General features: G+C 46.1%; 1 protein-coding gene across 2 annotated transcripts in view; it reads left to right on the plus strand.

Moving 5' to 3' along the window:
* The first annotated feature begins 3,177 nt into the window (after nucleotides 1–3,177).
* The window catches only part of LOC135907141 (serine proteinase stubble-like), a 36,224-nt gene continuing 18,777 nt past the window's right edge, over nucleotides 3,178–20,624 (plus strand). The window contains exons 1-4 of one of the 2 annotated variants that reach the window (XM_065438794.1): nucleotides 3,178–3,619; nucleotides 13,681–13,800; nucleotides 18,628–19,572; nucleotides 20,074–20,144. In XM_065438794.1, coding sequence (XP_065294866.1) covers nucleotides 13,698–13,800; nucleotides 18,628–19,572; nucleotides 20,074–20,144 — 1,119 coding nt within the window. In that variant the 5' untranslated portion in view covers nucleotides 3,178–3,619; nucleotides 13,681–13,697. Of the gene's footprint in view, nucleotides 3,620–11,105; nucleotides 11,226–13,680; nucleotides 13,801–18,627; nucleotides 19,573–20,073; nucleotides 20,145–20,624 lie in introns of those variants that run through there. The other variant, XM_065438795.1, reaches the window with a different exon arrangement.

Consider the following 20,624-nt stretch of genomic DNA (forward strand, 5'->3'; position numbering starts at 1 on the left):
CGAAGCGAGATCAGGTCGCTATGGTACTGAACAGTCCACTTCATCAAAGTGGACCTTAGCGTTGACCTCGTGGGAAAAAAAATCCGCAAGTTTACGCTGTAATCTTTCTGAAATGCTTGGAACATATCTAGGCGCTTAGGGGAGCACGTAACAACGTTTATCATTTCTGATATCATGCTCAAGAAATCGCGACACATTTCCACTTTCTGACTGAGGTCCTGCAGCACCAGGTTACGTATGTGCGCAACTGTACGTACTGTGCTCGCGGCTTCTCCTGTTGTATGAGGGCTTGCGGCCCACTGTGTTGTCCTTTCATATCTGCAGCACTACCATAGCGTTGCCCACGGCAATTGTCAATGTTACTGTTACCTTAAGAAGGGCAAAAAGACTGGCTGCTCTCGTGTACGCAGTGTCATAAAATCCACAGAACAGCTCAAATTTTTCGAAGCTCTTTCGACAATACGAAAGCAGAACAACACTTGCTCCTTGGCAGATATGTCCGCTGTCTCATCCGTGGTCAGGGCATAGAGCGCTGCTTCGCAAACCTCATTTGTAAGTGACCGGATAACTTCATGAGCCAAAACTTCTAGCATATCGTTTAAAACAGCGTGGGAGAGCCACCTGTACTTGGTTTGAGAAATCCATGATTGCAGCTCTGAATGTCATTGGCGCGAAGTTCCAGAAGCTGTCTTAGATTACTTTCTGCATCATCATGAACATCCCTCGCTTGCTAATCAGTGGAATTAACATAATATCGCTATCGGTGTTTTCTTGCGTCTTCCATTTCTTTTTGTTTCCTAATCGCACAAGCAGCTGCTACATTCATCCCCTTTTTCAAAGCTGCAGTTTCGCCCATGGACGCACAGTGCAGATTCGAGGCCTCATGACTTTTGAATCTTATAAGAGCTTCCTTCCGGCTAGAAAACCCATTTTGCACAAACGTCCAGTGAGCGTCCTTATCCCTGGGTATATTTGGAAGAAAAATGTTCATCTCACAAGGAGCGCGACAGGTCTCACAAAATACCTTGTCCACTGACGTTTCATACAGAAGCCATGCGTACGCACGTTTCCAAGCTGCTTGGTAATGCCGTCCCTGTTGTGCTTTACCGTTAGGGGCTGGATCCTCATCAGCAATTCGCACACTTGCAGGGGCAGTGGCTACATTGGCAGATGTCGAGCTTGTACCGCTAAGGCAAGCCTCGGTTGAATGGCCGTTGAAATTCCCATACCGGGGGAAATGCGTGTCCTTTGGGCATCCTCTTTGGGAGGTCTGTTCTTCTTGATGACATACCTGTCCAATGTTTTTCATGGTTTTCTGGAATACAATACCATGAATGTAGTACCGCCAAAGAATGGAGCGCCAAAAGCGTGTGCCGTGTTTCAGAGAAATAAACTGGGGGCCAATCCAATCTGCGAAGGTGGAATGCCAGCGAAGCTGCTGTTGGGCTCACAAATTTGCTTTATTAATAAGGCAATAATAATTATTAATAAACGGTGCATCGTTGTCCAGTGGGTGGTAACGCACTCCTGTTATAACGGGTGGACTAGACGTATGGCAGCATGCGTCTGATCCACCCAATCCACCCACCCAGTCAGGGAGAAGGGACGTTGAGGGTAGAACACAGAAGGCTGTTGTGAGCGGCTATCAACATGCCACCGCCACGTTCATTTAATCGGTCATGATGGAACATACTAACATCGGGAAAACAAGAAGCCGAATCGGTATCGGGAACTTATTAATCCAGCCAAGTTTCTGTTAAAATGACAAGGTCACAGTAGGTTGTTTCGGCTATATGTGAGAGTGTGTCGTGCTCTAACGAGATACTTCTGATGTTGGTATTCTATATCAGGGTTAAAGCAGTATGCATAAGGCTTCCGTGAGCAGAAACATCAGGCGATAGCTATCGAGGCTGTGCAACGACTTTCTTTCAATTGAATAAAAAACATGGGTTGTATTAGCAATTACTAGTTTGTTATAAAGGAGCTTGAGTGTTTTTTTTGTGCTTTTCTGAATTGGACGACATTTTTAATTAAATGTTTATTGATGAAATAATAACAAACATGGCTTATTGCTATATAAGAAGAAGAATAAACGGCGTTTTGATCGCTCTAATCAAATGCTTTGTCATATCCTAGCAACAAAACATATATATTAAGCTTGCTAAAAATTTATTTATCCATCCTACGTAACCGTAAAGCCAGGGGGTTTACCTGAAACGCAGTTTACTACGAATAATGTGGCGAGATTTTATTTTTCCTGTGTGCCCAAAGCTCTCGAGCATAGAGACATGCCACAGTTAGGACCACTCTTTATCGGAATGGTCATATTATTAAAGCGTATACATCTAACTGCCTGAAAGGCACTGCTATTTTCTTGGACGGCGTCGTTCAGCGCAAACCCTAAGATACACGCGAGAATGGCGTGCTGCTTTCTAATGGGGAAATACACCTCGTATAGAGTAAGCCAGTTGCTAGCGAAAGCGTCGCAGGCAGATCTGCTTGCGGCTTATTCGCTATCTGCGTTTGCGTCTGTAACAAATGTGGCAGCGTTTAGCTTGCACCAGAGAAGGCAACCACGGGCAATTCGATTAACTGTCACCGGCCAAACATAACGTCACCGCGCTGAAGGAGGGCCTATAAAGGAGATGCAGAGAGATGTGCAACACGTGAGAGGACAAACACGTGAGAGGAGCGAAAGCCGAATCTAGAGATTTCGTCTACGTTAGAAGTGACCTTAGAATATTTTCGTAAGCCTGCGAGACATATCCGACGGACGCGAGGCGTGCTAGATAGAGTTGGCCATTATAGCATACGATCCGTCGAATGGTCAAGCTGGGGATAACCCGTTGCGCAGGGGGAAGCAGTCCAATACCGTGACCCCGAATGGGGGACGAGAGAGTCGGGTTACATTAACGCTCAGTCCGCCGCGCCCTCGCAGCACTGTTGCGGACGCGTGCAAGAATCCGGTAAACGCGCCTCGTGACGTCAGAAGCGCCGCCATGTTGCGGCACTGGCAACGCGGGATCCCTCTAGCTGGTACCGCGCGCGAGGCGGTGGCGAAGGGCGTAGACGCGTCAACGCCGGCGGAGCCAACTTGGAAAGCTAAGAAAAAGAAAAGAAAGAAAGGCATCAAACAAAGAATCAACAAGTGAAAGTCGGTGCGTGGCCGTGGCACAGAAAAAGATGAGTAGTCTCGGCGAGGGAGGAAAAAACGCCCGAAGGTCCGCCCCTGGCGGCATCGTCAGCCAGGCCGCGTTACGCCATGGGAAAAGCGAGCGAGCGTGTTTTGCGAGTTAATCTGCCACCTCGAGCGTCTTCGAGCTTTCGCTCTTTCTTTTCCGGCTGAGGGGGAGCAGCGGCTTCGCAGAAGGTGGCCCCTTGACGACGACGACGAGAAATCGCTAGACAACATTTCGCAACTCCCACTCGGGGGGAAACCGCCGGTGGCTCGTGGTGTACGCGCGATTTTTTAACGCTCCTTGCGAGGGGGGCAAGCACACGCACAACAGAGTCGAAGCCGAGCTCGGCAAGTGGACCGGCGCACCGGGACGGGCCTCCATTGATGCACCGCGTGTGGAGAAGAGCAGTGCGTCTCCAGGATTAACTTTCGTGAGAAGAGGTGAGTGAAAGAATGTATATACACACGGCGCCTGACCGCAATGACATTGAAAAGCGCGCGATTTTTACCTTCCTCTCTGTCGAAAAAGGTAGGCGGGCACCTTCAATACCCGCGACGTTCTTCTGGAGAGGTTTCGCTTTTCATTGGCTCAAGCAGTTCACGTCGCACAAGGCTTTTGCGTATCACTTCCCGGGAATCAGCTGTTTGCAGGGCGTTCGGAAGAAGAGGATCCCGATTGATCGATATCGCAATTAGCAGACAGTTTTTAAACGACACCTAGCAAGAGCATTGATAGACATTCATTGTGATGGTGACTTCGTGCATGCAAGGCCTGTAAGGGGGCTCGAAGTAGGCAATTGATTCAAGGCAAATGAATGATTGAAATATTCGAGAGAGGCCGAGTGATGGAAGCCTCAGCCTGCAACCGACAGTTCGACAAGAGAGGCTGTCGAAATATCGCCCAGGCAAAGAAAAGTAATTCCCTTGTCAGAAACAACTGGCTCAACTATGACGTTTCGCTCGATCACCCGCGGTTGATCCTGTCGGGTCGGGGCATCATGTGCTAAGCGCTTGTTCTATAATGGTGAGGCTGGTGTCAAAGGGTTCGCGAGGTGCCAATTTTGCCACGTGTACGCCAGAACCATCGATCAGGTATCAATAGCAGCAGAATGGTGCCGGGTTTTACGAGGAAGCAACGGAGAGCCCTTGCACAACAAACCTGAAGGAAAAAGACGTTAACGTACAAGCCTGCCGGCGCTTTACACGAACACGCCCCCCGCTGGTTTCCGTCTGTCCGAGACATGGACGCAGTTGAATCTAGGAGGATAAACCATCGTAACACGTGCGCTACAGCCTTTGTGTCAAACCAAAAAAAAAGAAAACAACAATCAAAGCTGAAGCACTTCGCTTCTGAATGTTTCAAGTGTGCCACAAACAATTTCTCGTGGCGAGTCTGGTGGTAGTAAAATTTGCAACAGTGAGACGTAAGTGATTTGCGGTGAATGAAATTATAGAATATCACTGCGGCTGCAGGGGAGAATACAATTATATGCCTTGTTTCTCTAAGTGAATAATTACCTTAGTATTTGTATTTGAAAACCAGACAACAGAGGTTGGAAATGTATATGCTCAGCGACAGAAATGAAAGTAAACGTGCTACTACGCATTAGTTTTCTTCTCACTTTGCTTGGTTTTCTTTCATTGGACCCGAAATAATTCTCGATACAAAATATAGTGCAATCGGCTGTTAACCGTACCGAACATCACGTAAGGCTCAAGAGCAACGAAGAAACTGCGAGAAAGAATCTTACTCTCTTCAAAATTCGATTGCGTGCGAGTATTCCTTGAAAGCGTGGCACAAATTGCCCACAAATTGCATTCTCGCAGCTGTTAACGTCTGCTGCCCTTGATTACGCTCGAAAATTTCGATCTCTTGCCGCAACGTCACTGCGGCTCCAAATATTAGTCAATGAGAAGTATGGTGTAACAAGGGGTCTCCTCGTTCTTGTGCTTCTCAGGAAGCTTGTATGGAAATATCCAATGGCAGCCCGTAATCTCGATGCGCACATTCAGATGCGCGCACCTCTCCTTTCTCTCATTCCGTCATATAAGCCCTTTCCCTCTGCTCAGGGTAACAAACCGAACATGCGTCTTGTTGACTGCTCAGTCCTGCATGTTCTTCCCTCTTTCTCTCTCACACATACAGAGCGACCGAAGACGCTCCAACTTGGCAATTGGTGCAAATCTCGTATAAAAATGACGACAAGTAGGTGCGTGACTAATGAAATATTCGGCACATAATAATATACTGCAGCACGGGCCCATAAAGCACGACTGATTGCGCGTTACGCCAGACTCTCCTTTAAGTGTCTAGAAAGACAAAAAACTAGAACTCTACTTCAGCGGCTATTTAGAATTGTGATAACATATATGTATACAGGAACTGCAGTACGCATGTAGTCACCTTTCTATGCCACTCTAAGCGAAGAAGAGGGGCAGTTGGCGCTTCTATACGTCATCTGTCCAGCTAACTGACGATGTGCACTGATGCATTTTATTTTCATTTATTCATTAATTCACTCGTCACACTACGAAAATATTGTACAAATAGAGCAATCACAAAAAGCCGTTACAATGTTCCTCCCTTTTGGCAATGGCAGTGACAAATCAACAAATGGAACAGAAACCGCTTAAATAAACAAGAAAGGTGAGCGAAAGCGCAGAGCACATTGACCGCACGTCGAACTTTGTACAACTAATATGCACATGCATCGATAATGTTGTATGAAGAGCAGCACAAGACAAACCTGGGACTGTATTGGTGCTTGGACTGATGTTTTATCACCTCCAAACAGATATTCGAGAAACAACGCTAAGGCGTTTCTGAGGCTTAGGCTTGTGACATCCATTTTTGCTTTTACGAACCCATGGAGGACCCGTGCCAACGGGTCTTTTTTATCATTGGCAAAATATCAATATTTGTGCAAGTACAAACCATTCATAGATCGTGTACCTTGTCGTATTATACGGACTAGAGTATCAATACATTATTAGCTTCCGCGTCTGCTTCCGGCCCGACAGTGCACCACTTGCATAAAAAAAAAAATTAAATGAACAATGTATAAAAAGATAGAACGGAAGGTAGGGTTCATTCAACTATGCCGGAGTAATTGCATTGACGGAAAACTCGGTGCCTAACTGATACGACGCCGGCTGCTTAGAGCACAAACAGCGAAATGGGCGAACAGGACGGGAAGCAAGACGGTGAAACAAAAGAGAGAAAAAAAGAGTGGGAGCAACGGCAGGGTTAGTATGGGTGTATAGTATACCAGGTTAACTGTTTATTTTACCTCCGCCTCCCCTTTCTCTATCCAGCCTAGGGTAGCAAACCAGATATTCACCTTTGGTTAACCTAGCTGCCTTTCTCCTTTCCTCTCTCTCTCTCTCTCTCTCTCTCTCTCTCTTTTGGCCACATGATCTGCCCTAGTGACGTGAAATATATCTGACGCCTCCCTCTCTTTTTTTGGCTTACTTACGAAGAATGGAACCGAAGTCTGAAACAGTCTTTGAGAAAAGCTTCAGGCGGGAATGTAGCTTTGAATATGGGACGGATAATTAGTTCAGCCTAGATGGGAATTTCACGCGCGTCAGCGGACTTCGCGGTAGCGAGCAGGTTCAGTTACAAGGGCGTGCACTTGCGCGCGTGATCGGCTTCATTAAACAGGATCGGAAAGCGTTTAGCGTCGCTGCATTTAATTTTCCTCGCAGCGAATGTGTCAGCCGGTATACTTTCTCGCCACGATTCACAAGCGCTGCGAATGCTGCTATAGCTGTAATTGTACACAGATAAGTGAGTCGTAATTATTCAAGCGTGTCGGTAACGATTCAAGGAAAGTTTAGCTTCACGCCTTCTTAAAATAATCTTTACACTCCGCAATTTTAGGTTAACGCTTTTATAAGCCTAATGAACATGAAACTGCCGCTGCAGAAAAATTGTTTGACTTTAACGAGCGCTCACTATATTATTTTGTATCTCTGCAGAAGACTGTCCGTAGATAAAGAAGTTAACATCTCTTACGCAATCCCCGGAATCCACACAATTCTTTTCAACTAGATATGCCTTGCAGTCTTACCCACTACAATTTGTAAATTGCAATACGTGCCTTAAGGTAATTAGGTACACACTTAATTAGTAATTTTTTGTTAATTAGTTGATTATGCATTTCAATTTATTGTGCAACAAATGTCCGCCTCTTCGAGTAGACTTGCCCATGGTCTAGAATTGAGCAACCTGCCACAGGCAATTAAAAAGAATTGGACTGCTTGTTGAAATACCCTGCACACATGTTGTCGCTCTTACGAGTACAGTAGAGGACATATAACCATGCAATGAAAGCAGTAACCCATTAAAAAAAGTGAACTCCGCTGTTGGATGGGGGATGCGTGCGGTATGCTCGAAGAGTTATTACCATACGAACTCTGAGGAGTAGCAGCAGTAGCGTTACTCGGCTTCCCGGGTGCGTGGCGTGTCAGTCCCCTCCCCCCCCCCTCTTCCCCCTCTCTCTTTTCTTTGTCTTGCCACTCCCTCCTAATTCTTGACGCACATTTATTGGAGTGATTGTGAAATAATTTAAAAGAGATCGTTCCTATTTGAGTCTGTGATTCAGCGTTTATTTTCATATTTTATGAACTACGAACAATTGAAATTGCTGATTTCTATGAATCTTTAGTTCTGAATTTAGCGTTTCAGGCACTGAATTAAAAATACGCCTTGCTTGCAGAAGAGGGTTATAGCGCCGAAAAAACACAACACACAGCAAGCGAGACGGGACAGGCGCCTGTCCCGTCTCGCTTGCTGTGTGTTGTGTTTTTTCGGCGCTATAACCCTCTTCTGGAAACATGCACCAACTAGCCCCCCAACAAGTACTACTCAGTTACGCCTTGCTTGGCATATTTCGGTAGTGAGTTCAATAATTGGGAGCCGTTGCTTGAAAGCATGTCCCATCATTTCTAGCATTTACCACGCTTAATGTACGCGGTGTCCCAGCTAACGTTCGCCAAGCTCTTAGAAATAATATATAGAATATATGAGGACGTTACCAATGGTATTTTATCGGCATAGACGTACTGCTGCAGGATAATTCTTTTTCATATTTATGATAGTTAATAAAAACTATGATATCAATAAAATGCGCCTTTCGCAAGGACCACCTGTAGAGCGAAATATATACAGACTCGCTTACTTCTTGACAGCGTGATACTCGCCACGAATATAGCATCACTGCTGAACTTAAATCGAGGCGGCTTGATGCCTCAGTGGCTACGGTGTCGCGCTGTAAACACGCGATAGGGGGGGGGGGGGGGTCAAATCTCGGCCGCAGCGGCTGCATTTCTATCGGGGGTGAAATGCAAAAATTCCCATACCTAACTTGTTAATTACTAAATTGATGGCGCGAATTGCGACAGAAAAGTAACACTTGTGTTTAGAAAGACGAGATTCAGTTGTTTTCAGTATGCTATGTTTCGCGCAATTCCCCCCCCCCCCCCCCGCCTTACTGAGCAGAGTTAATTCTTCCGAGTAACGCATAGGACCGCTGGTGTCCTGGCACGCAGACGGGTAATCATGCGGCGGTTTTCATATTTCGCGCGTTTTCTTTATAACGCGGGGAAAAAAATACGCGAGACATAGAACACTGCAAATAACTGAATCTGATGTTTCGAAGCACAAGCATTCCTTTTCTATAGAAATTTGCGCCATCAATTCAGTAATCAAAAAGTTCCTTAATTAATCGAATCTAATTACTCATATTTCAATCATGAAAAAGAAATTCCTCTTGATGCGGTATGTCACTGCTGACAGAATATCATTGGTTGCGGCCTCGTATAATCCCTATTTGATATTTAAGAGCTTGGCAAACGTTAGGTGGGACATCCTGTAGAAAGAAACTAATAAATTACATTCAGCCGTTGATCCCGCTGACGTTGGCAATTAAGGCGAAAATTTTCTTTGATACATTAGCACACGTTAAATGGCTCGCCATTCATACCTTCGAGAATGGAGCAGCCATTTTCAAGAATCTTAGCAAGGAACTCAGACTTCGAGCTTTCTGGCCTTCGAGACATCTCTGTACACGGAAGCATACCGTTGAGAATGTGTGTGCAACTTTTAGCTACAGAGTGAGCAAATACAAAGAGAATGTACATTTCACACTCAACTTCGTTTCCTTAAGAAATGGGGAGGCGAGCGAGCATTAGATTTGAAACTTCTGTCAACGATCACACCATCAAACTCATCTTTCTTTGTATCCACTCGGGCTCGGCGTTTGTCATGTACATCTTGTTGTGTCCTGTCTGAAATTTCCCGTTAAAAAAGTAGCATATAATACTTGTAACCGACCAGCCCATCTTACTTCACAGCCGCATCAGAGCCACAGTGCAGTAGTGGATAATCTCAAAGCCATTCGTCATTAAGGGGAAAATTTTAGTTTAATATGTTACTGACACTTTTACCACAGTCTTTCAAACTTGGCATTTCAGCTTCGCTGTTACTATTTCAGAGAGAACGCTTGAACATTCTTAAAACTCTTGCGTCCTCTCCGCGCTATGCTGGTTGTTCCTCTTCTTCATTGCTTACTACCAATGAGCATTGGAGCCTAAACTGAACTATTATCTTGATTTTTGAGCTGTTAAATCTGAGGTGAGCCTTTCTGCAGGACACGCAAACCCGCGGTGGTGATTCAGTCTGCGGATTTTACACATAGCGAAGATTCCCTATACAATGTCACTTTCTCGAGGTAAAAGCGGCTGCGTTTACTTTAGGTGGCACCGAATGAAGGTTCCTCGATTAGACGCGAGCACTCATGTATGCTGATATGCTGACTCATTGCGCACTTTGGACAATAGCAACCACGAAGGTACCATGCGGTTGCCCCTTGCCTGAGTACCATCCCTAGTAGTCTTCTTTGGCAACATATTTCAATCAGGAAGCACGAGAAATGAAGTTGCAGCAGTGTCAAATTTCTTGAAATGGGCTGATGAATACTGACAAGGTATTTCACCTCCGTTTATTAATTTAGCCAACATCGCTAACGCAAGGAAGCAAAATCTAGATTTAGAGTTTTTGGTTAAGTTTTTTTTTCAATCCAGCATTAAATTCAGACAACGAACGCCACAAAGCCCCTGAACGACACGGCACCAGTGACGTGAAATTCATCAGGGAAAGTTCTATAACAACCGCTTCTCCAAAGACATGCAGTACTAAGGATTAACGCAGAGACGAGGCACTGAAATCAATCAGCACTCTCTCATTGGTGACTCAGGGGGTGCCTGTATAGTCTCCCCTTCACGCTTAGCGTTAACGAGCATGCATACGGTAATTAGGTACTTCGAGAAGGAACGAGTCTCGAATACGGGTGCTATTTTCAACCACGAGTGACACAGTAGCGGAGTGCTCTGCTGCGTCCATAGCAGTTGGCATAGATGAATTCAGTCGCGATGTGAGATAAGGTTACGCAAGCAATGACCAATGTTTGACGAACCACGCAAATTCCACCAAAATATTTGTATCTCTTTCGAAGCAGCATGGGTGCGCCGTCAACCGTGCGGCGCTTCGAGAACGGGCAGTGCGCGCACATATGGCGTGACCACCTCACTTCCGGTGTACGCATCGGCGTTAATGTGCCTAAGGCAAAGTCAAGGACGAAGTGCATCGGGCAATTTGGCGCCTCACCCGCCCGGGCCTTTTACCTGAGCAGGTGCACGGCTCACGCGAACACAGTAAAGAGAGAGGAGAACGAACATTATAATTACGACGGGCATACGCTTGCCACGAAATGGATTGGGCTGATAGTATCGCCAAGGTTTCCCGCCATAGCTAAATGACTACACCACATCGCATTTCCAGGGCACTTCATTGGTAAACAGCTTCGTCTTTCTCTCCTCTTGCACACTTTCCACATGTTTAAGGTTTGGAGGTCGAATCGCTGGGTAGACTTTGCAGTGTGCCTATACATGTAGGAGGTCTGCAGCAGTCTATCTATGACTAGAGTCTCCGTTCCTTTTCTTCTATGTGTGTGCATTTGACACTCCCGTGCAACTCATCACAGAGGTAAGTAATATGCAATAACTATTTAAGGCAGCTTGCTTACACGTTAAGACCTTGATCTATAAATGTGGAGGCTGTTAACCGCTCTGCCCTATTCATCGCGCAGCGGCCAGTCTTCCAACAACAGACTTGTTAGCTGTCGCACGTGAATAAGGTGCCGCTCAGCGCAAGAATAACGCGTGACGCTTCTTCTCACAAGAGGCGGCGGACGCAGCCACCCATTTATGAACGGCCTATAGGGAACGCTCGTTCAAGCGTCAATGAGTTCCTGTTTTGGTGCGGATCTTCTCGTGCTTAACTGCCGCAAAACGTGCGGCAAAACGTTTCACTGCTACGAGCAAGCGAGCGGCCTCACGTTCAACCAGCCATAACAGTCGAAAGACCACATACGGCAGCACGAAGACGGTCCTTGAGAGCGCGTTGATTGTTATCCCTCGCCGCGCGAAGCCGCAGTGGCCGCAGGCCAAGGCGAATCTGTGAACAACACGGAGGACTTCACCTTGAAAAACCAGCTACGCGGCGCCGTGCATAATCGAGTTGCACCGTCGTGCTTGGTCTTTTGCCTGTTAGACATAGAATGAGCAATAACGACGTGCGTTGGGAAAAGAAAAGACGAACAAACAAAGAATGCTAGAACGAGCGCACTTTGCCGAAAGCAGAGCGATAGGAAAAAGAAATAGAGAAGCCAACAATATTAACCGGGAGAGCATCTGGTTGACTACACTGCGCTGGAGGAGGGGAAATGGGGTATAGAAAGAATAGAGAGAGCGAGAGGAGAGAGAGAACGACGGTGAATGAGTTCAGGAAATATGACAGAACACTAAAAAAATTTGCTAAGTCATCTTAACGTTGACGTCCTGCTATGTGCGAAGTATTAGATTAGATAGTTTCTTTTCTTCAGTTGCTTGATATTCATTTAATTATTGAGAGTCTCTTGCGTTCACATAAAGAGTTGTTTTCAACCAATTTTACCAGCTGCTTCATCAAAATTGTGGTTCAGTTACGTTTCTTTTACATACAGCATGATCTTTACATACTCATTGCACTGTTTCATTCTGTTACCTCTACGCGATGTATGGTGCGAATCCAAAACCATGTGCTGCATATCTGAACTTCAACAGCAGCAGTAAACTTTGTCACACCTGGAAGTCGTTTGTGTTTGCTCTCGTTTCTGTACCAAAAATAAATGAACCTCAGGTTTCGAAATTAATATATATAGCCTAACACGTCGGCCCCTTCAGACATGACACAGCGGTGCCGCACCTAGCAGTCAGTACGCAGTAAGATTGTGCTACCAATGTCGGCACAGGATTTGCAGCAGTGGGAAGTGTCCCCCCCCCCCCCAAAAAAAGAAATACACACACACGCGGAAAATAATCGTCTCGGCTGAATGAGCCATCTTTGACAGACAGCATGCGCTCAGCGCGCAGCGCGCACTGATGGTCACGCACTTTGGAAGAACGCAGTGGCTGGCGTCCCGTAAAGAAAATCACACACACCGTCACACCGGCTGTCACACCGGCTGTCACACCGCTTGTCACACCGCTTGTCACACCGGTAGCTAGCTACGCCAACATCCGTGCTCAAAGGGGGCATTGGAGGGTGACTCGAGGTATAGCGACGGGTCAACAAAGTTCCTGGACAAGCTACAGCCTCTAACATTTCTTTCAGCTCACCATGAAGCCACTCGCAGTGTCTTTAGTTTTCTTGCAGACTAGAATTACCAGCAGACGGCGTGAAAATGCTCAGTACTTTGATATGAAGAGGTATCGCTTGGTGACCAGGGTGAAGCTATTACACTGTGGCTTGGATTAGGGACGCTCGCCAGCTCAGAAAATTCTACCGTCGGTTTACTTTTATAGCGTTTATACCTCCTCCTCATCGCGGGTCAAATATGTCAAAAGTATTAGAGGCATACTTCACTTTTTACATGTATGGACGAAATTTTATTGCATTTTTTGCAATAGGAAGCGTGTTAATTTAATACAATTTCCCGCTACCCACGAATCTTTGTTCCTAACAAAACTAATATTTGGCTGTTTTTTTATGCTCAATGTAGTTAGATATTAGCAAAGACAATTTGGGACGCGGGCGTGCTTGTGTGCGTGTGTATGGCTATACCTTGGACGATATCAATGTGGTTGTGCGTGTGCGGAATACGGTGAAGGCGAACTTCATCCAGTATTGCACCACGTGAAAGCACCTTGTTGGGTCGCGCAATGCTCCCACGATATGCAAAGCACAACTCTTCTCTTTCTAACCGTAGGAGTTACGCCTTGGAAAATCAAATAGACAATTTTTTTGCAGGCAGTTACATTCTAAACGGACTCACTAGGATTGAAAGTGTCAGAGAGCCCAAACTGGCATCAGATGGGAGCTCTTTTTCAGGATGTTACCACTTCGTGCCATGGGATCGATGGGTCCGACCAAAACAAATTTTCTGTTTTTGAACGTGCAGGTATCCGAGCAACGAGCATGCGCACCGGGATACTGGGCGCACTGGTAGTGATCTCCCTCGCGAGCACAACTGCTGTCACTGCAGACAACACGACCATTCTCGTGCGAAGCAAGAGGCAAGGTAAGCAGTGAAGACATATCCGCGCGTTAGTAACGTACAGTCGAGTGGGGAGGATTTAAACTTGGTTGATTCGTAATCGCGGTTGATTAGACTTCGGTGCGTATAGCTTACAATGTGGACCAGCAGGACTTCGTGCATGCCATTTCTTTCACCGTTCAGCAGCAGGTTGGTGCGACGGTGTTACTTCCTACATGCATGAGGTCTTGGTCTGAGCTGATACGTGCCCGCTCATAGGCATAAGGGTTACTGAAGGACACCTCCTTCACAATATTTGCGCGTATTTCTAGAAACCATACACAAGCACATGCAATCAATGTCAGTTCGGGTTGTTGAAATAACTTCAGATTCAGATAGGTCTATCCGAACTTGAGAAATCAAGTCTGCTTCAACGGAACTTTATTAACGAACTTTTTTTAGGTAAATCCATTTATCATTACGTTTATTTTATTCGTTTGGTTTAAAAATGCTTCATCGGCAATGTCATACATCGAAAAAGGTAACGTATGCACCAAATGAGGTTGGAGAAAAAAAGAAAAAACGTGCCTCCATTCCACCCTGTGAAAGTGGATGTACAGCGAAGCTGGTGCGGACGTTAGACAATTAGCACCACCGCAATTGAAGGTAAATGACGTGCGTTACACAAGCACTATCACCACAAGCGACTTACGTCACACGCGCGCGCACATGTGCGGAATTACACTACACATCCTCATTCTTATAGGCCATACGCCAAGTGCCAGTGCCTTGGGATTGTTATTCGAATATGCGAGAAACCATAAATGTATTGTTATGCTGAAACTATAGAAATGTTACTTTATTGAAGAAAGTTTACAGAAAAGAACCCCTCTGGATGACGTTCAAGGATGCCCAAATTCTTCTACGGGAACTTGAGAATCATCTAATGACAGAAACATGTTGCATCATCTTCTTTGGAACAGTGTTACAAATTACACCTTTTGAGAGAATGGTCCATAGCGCTGAAATGAGCATTCCGATAGGGAAAACGTAACAGAAGGACACGCATTGTTTCCTGAGCCTTGCTAAACGGCAAGAACCGGGTATTTGCGGTCGGTGAAAAATGGTTTACAAAATTTAAAAAAAACGCGCATGCACGTGCAGACATGCACACACAAACACAGTTACACACGCGCATTCACACAAACGCACATACACGTCAGGTTTGCACGGGTGACCTCAGCGTTGACAATTGGGATGACATTTACAAGGAGCACAAGAAAATGTTTGTTTGATACAAACGCTCAGTTCAAATATTAAGTAGTCAACAATAAGAACAACCACACTATCACGTTGTGCGCAAGGTTGTTCATTATTTATTTTATTTTATATGAAAGAAGGGAAGTTAAAGGTACCAAAGCAGAACCAGTGTAAGTGTAGCCATACGTTGTCGTTTGTAACGACTTTTTTTGTGTTGTTTGGTGCTATTTCTCGCACTTTCGACGTTTAGCGGGAAACTGCCTACTGTTAGTCGTGGCATCGAGATTTTGCTTGCGTAACCGCTTATGATCGTTTATCTAAAGTTTCAACGTATGCAGTGTCACTTTCGATGAGCACGTGGTAGTTCTAAGATGTTGTTTACAATACCGAACATAAAACGCAGCTTTTGGTTGACAGATATAACGGGTCGAAAGAAATGGTCAACGTGAACTGTAGTTTATTATCGCAACTATATATTAGCGCTGGTCACGATGGTTACTAGCGCCGAATGAACATTTAGGTTGCCCCATACCTGAGGTAACTATTAATGTTTTATAAGGTAACTAGTTTCACTGCTAGGTCCACGGATGGGCAGGCTGCCATGTCGAGAGCTACAATAGTAAAAGGAAACAACGAGGGAAACACAAAAACAAAACAAAAAGATTTGGGTAGCCAGTTGCCGTGGCTCTCGAGAGCTTCCCTCATCTTCCAGGCATCAGGTCGATGGCAAGTTTCAGCAATGCACGCCATGATTCACTGAGAGCCTCCAAGCTCGTGTTTTAGACGTGACCTTCGTGGCAGGGAAAAACCTGGCTCACAACGAGCGGGCACCAGGGTGGGTGGCTGACGCCACGTAGAGATACCCACATGCGCGTGAGAGATGCATTAGGATTCCACACACGGAGAAAGGAGTGTTCTTGCACCGGCGTGCTTACGTGCTGCGCTGCTGCTACTGCTACTGCTCCGTCACGCCTCCCGCAAGGACAAATCGCAGGCATTGCTTGTCTCAGTATATGGCACGATCGTGTATTCATAACATTTCCGAGCCAAGCTTTTCCTCCCAGCGAAGCAGCAGCAATTTCCATTCCCAGTGCCACTCGAATAATAATCGGGCAGTCTTCATCCTTCTCAGCCATAAATATGCGGTACATGCTGTTTAAAAAAAAATTGAAGGTCAAACCAAAACGTTTTCATACTGAAAACAGTGCCAGCATAGGACGGAAGAACAAAACGGCCGGTATTTTGAGCTGTTGTCACTATGAAACCTGACCAAGAACACGCGTTTTCGGAAGCAAAAGATTGTTCTGTTTGCATAGTTTTGTTGAAATGAACGAACCAAAGCTCTTATATTATTCTACTTCCGAAATAACAACTGTTGTTAATGCTACCGGCATCTAAGAACAAGATGTAGATGGTACCTTTCTTCTGTCTCCTGGTCTAATTTTGCTCGATATTTAGGGTGCACCCGTTGAAGCTTGCCCAGGAACTCACAGCAACCACCGTGTACAAACCAGCACTGCAGTATTTTCGATTTGGTTTCTTGTCGCTTGTGCGGGTACCGCACTTGATCTCGACTCTTCCGGGTTGTTATCGCTCGACTCTCACTGCTGGTCATGATGTTGGCGGTTTCGCTAGTGGTCGTGGAACAGGCGGCATCAGGCTGGTAGTCGCGACCAGCATTCGCCCTGCCTGTAGCGCCTGTTTCAGGTTAGTATAATTACGCATCACACGACTGGAAGCCCGCTACTGTGACGAAGAAACACAAGCAGAAGGCGTAGCATTTCTCTTCAGACAATCTGATGGCCCTGAAAACACTGGAAGTTGTTCGAAAGCGTGCGGGAATTCTCTTCTCCACATGAAATTACAACGATAATAAGATGTATGACGTATTGCATGAAGACGTATCAGGTGTGAGAGTTATGACTCCTATTATTTACCGCGATATACTGTTCCTCATTTCGACGCAGCGTAACGCGTGTCTGAGTGTTTTATCAGAACAAGCCAAAGGGGTTTGTGTGATAGCTGTTTCACTGTTGACATCGCATATATGTCTAGTTGAGTGGGAAAATTCAAAAGGCAAGCAAACCTAGCGCCGCAGAGGAGTCGTTGACATCAGAATGAGAAACGTAATTTACACAATGCAGGTTCTTGGTTCATTAGTTCTACCTTCCCGCAAGGTTGCCGCACTGCAGCTGTCAAAGCGAGGATGAACAGTCAGTGAGGGGCGTGGACGTTACGCTACTGCTTATATTTGCCTGAAATCGACAAGTGGAGTTTCTCCTAACCAAATTGTGGAAACCTTGTTTCTGTGGGCGGCTTAGCAATGTCGCGGCCCCGTTGCACTTGTACGGTACATTCGTTTATGCTTGCCTATAGCTTCAACTCGAGTCTGTCAAAAATACCAGTATGTTTTGTTAACTAAACTTGAGACGTTTTGATACAAAAGCAGTTTTTTCTTATACCTTCCCGAACTTGTCCGAACTATTGTCCGGAGGAGTCGTACCCAGCTGCACTTGCAATTAATTTTTTACTTGCTAAGATCACTTATTACAAATAGGTTTTGAACCACAGAAATATCGAGAGGCTGAAGCATGCCGCTTGCTTTCTAAGTGCCGCGTGTGGTCCACTCAAGTGTTGCACTGCGGCTAGCAGGGATGTAAACGAGTTACCTATACCGCTGTAACTCAAGCACATTGAAAACGACATAGTTGTATGGAAAGAGATGACAGTGCACCGACGGGTGAAAACAAAAGTAAATGGTTCGCTCTTAATGATTTAGCCAGCAAAGGCAAGCCGATAATAATCTAGGAGAAGTTAGGGGGTAAAATATGGTAATGCATCTGGTGCATCCGACAACGAGGCGCTGGCTTATGAGTGTAAAATCGCAAATCATATTGACCGCAAAAAAGACGGGGACATAGGAAGAAAACACATAAACAGCACAGGTGTGTTTTCTTCCTATGTCCCCGTCTTTTTTGCGGTCAATATGATCTGCAGTAAATACCAACTAGGCCAAACTGAAGTTCTTCTGAAGCATATGAGTGTAAGGGGGCACGGGAACCAGTTAGAGGCAAAAACTCTGGATTGAAGGGATAAAACTTCGAAAAGTTGACTGGCAATGTTTTCTTAATCCCTTGGTTACTTTTCTCCAGGTTTTTCTCAAATTTATTTACTCGTTTTAGAGGAAATTTAACGCGTGCGTGGTTTCCATCAGCTGGGCAAGTCCCGGGGAAGATGTAACTGAAAAAATTATGAGTATATTACTGGCTAGACTTGCAAGAAACAGGGCTAACTGCTAAATTGAGATACAGATTCAACGGGATAAAAACGAAAAATTTAACTTAGATTTCTGAATTTGGCGTGAATATGAAATGAGATTGCGACAACCTCGATATTTCTTTTTAATAAATGATGTTTTATTATTCATAGACAAGATACCATATCTTGTCTATACCATATATATTGAACATATCTGTAAACCTTTTTTATATTATTATTATCGTTTACGTACGCAAGTCGTGATGATTTGATTTGGCGATATTTAAAAAAAAATTCGCTATATATCGGTGGGGCTGCATGTGTAATTTCACTCTTGCTCATTTTCTTTGCCAGGTATTCTAGGGTCACTGTTCAAGCCTCTTCTGGATGCCGGCAAGCCCAGGCAACAGGAGCAGCAACAACAGGGTGCCGAGCATCCCCACGGAGCGCCCATCCAAGACAAAAATGTAGTGAACAAGTTCTTAGAGAACCTTCAGCGCTCGCAGTACAACTTCAACGTCCCGCGAAGGCGCTCCTCCTTCTTTGGACCAGCCATCAACGCGCTGAGGCAGTTTCAAATATGCACCACACCTCTTACAACACCCGGCAAGTGCCGCTACGTCAGGGAATGCGTGCTTCCCGCGTTTCTGGAGAACTTCGACGTGTTTCTCAGTTACTCTTGTGTGATCGGCAATCGCCACCTCGGCGTGTGCTGTCCCGACGAGTTCTTCGGCAACATCCTGAGGCCGCGCAAGCCTCTCTTTCCCATTATTAGCGGACTGCTTAACATCGGCAAGAACCCATCCAGCCCACATCCCGACCAGAATCCTGACTACGAGGTTGATCCCGCTGGCCCCAACAACCACCAGCCGTTAACGCCCGACGAGCAAGTGCACGGGCACGGTGGGGTGCCGCCAAACAATCAGCAGGTGCAGCCCCAGCCTCAAGTTAATCCCCAGCCTCAAGTGCAACCCCAGCCACAACCGCAGCCCAGTCCCGCACCACAACCGAAGCCAGTGCAGCCGAAACCAGTGCAACCGAAGCCGGTGCAACGTCCGCCGGTGCAGCCACCACCGGCGCAGCCCACACCATCGCGGCCTCCCGTCGTGCCACACCCGAACAACTCGCCGACAGCTAACGCACCTATCCAGTTCCCGGATGACGACGAGGAGGAGGCGGAGGGGCACGATGCACAAGCGCAGAAGCCTCCGTCCCAGCCCCAGCCTGACGGCGGGCACACTAGTGAACGCCAGAAGCCGCTGCCTCCGGAGCCACCTGGACTGGCCCAACTGAAGACGTGTGAGTGAAGCTCTTTGCATATGGAAGGCACCCAACGATGGCCGGCCGTTTCGGCAAGTGTAGTGAATATGTGTGGTTTGGATTTCTTGTTGCAAGGCTTCTAACTCGCGAGTGGCAACGCGTCCTCCGTGGACTGCTGTGCAAGAGTGCAAGGTGCCGCCCCCTCGAGTTATTAATTCTCGCTACCAGTCTACAGGAAATTATAGGGAATCACCTAGAGCTCTCTTTGGAGAGGAAGTTTAGCGCATAAACCCTTTTAATTTGCCGCCGGCTTCACCGGCTGTCCCTGCAGTCCTCAGAGATCGATGGTGCGCTGAAGGCTTAGTCTAGTTTTCAATGTGTGATCACGAAAAGTGAAGCAGCATCATGTTCGACTGTAAAGGATTGATAGCAACAGGGAGGAAGGAGATGACAGAGTGTTGTGTCCCACTTGTTCCTCCTGACGCCATTCGCATCTTGTACTTTCTGCTGGTTGTATTTACCTCCTTTTTTTTATTACAGCGTGTGGCTTAAACTTCAAAACAAGGATCGTGGGTGGTACTATCGCCAAGCCTGATGATTGGACATGGATGGTAAGTGCGAGTCGTATCCAATTACTGCGTTCTCTGTGTTCTTGTTCTGCAAAAAAAAACATAGAGTGATTATGCTATTTCGAGGTGTTCCAATGTGATTTTTGTGTACCTCTGCGTTGAATAGCGTCACATGAACGTGCCTTCAGTGTAAATAGGCATGACTAAGTTTTGTCATTTCATCTGCTGGATCATGTATAGTCGTAAAGACGTGACTACACGTTTTACCGGAATGTACATGGTACCACAGGTAGCTGTGCAATAGTTACGAGAAAAACATGTAAGCTGCTATGCGAATGAAGCAGCGAGCTAACACTGTTATCTTGCATACTTGCTTCGCTCGCCTTTTTCCCTCCTACAATGTAGAGCAGCACCCCAGAGAGCTGCCGATCCCCCTGCCTATTTAAGTAAGTTCCTCTTTCTCCGCAAGCATTTGCAGTACCACCAGCACTACACTTGTTACCATTTACGACTTAGTGCCCG

The sequence above is a fragment of the Dermacentor albipictus genome, chromosome 4, assembly GCF_038994185.2.
Source record: "Dermacentor albipictus isolate Rhodes 1998 colony chromosome 4, USDA_Dalb.pri_finalv2, whole genome shotgun sequence".
Classification (NCBI taxonomy): Eukaryota; Metazoa; Arthropoda; class Arachnida; order Ixodida; family Ixodidae; genus Dermacentor; species Dermacentor albipictus.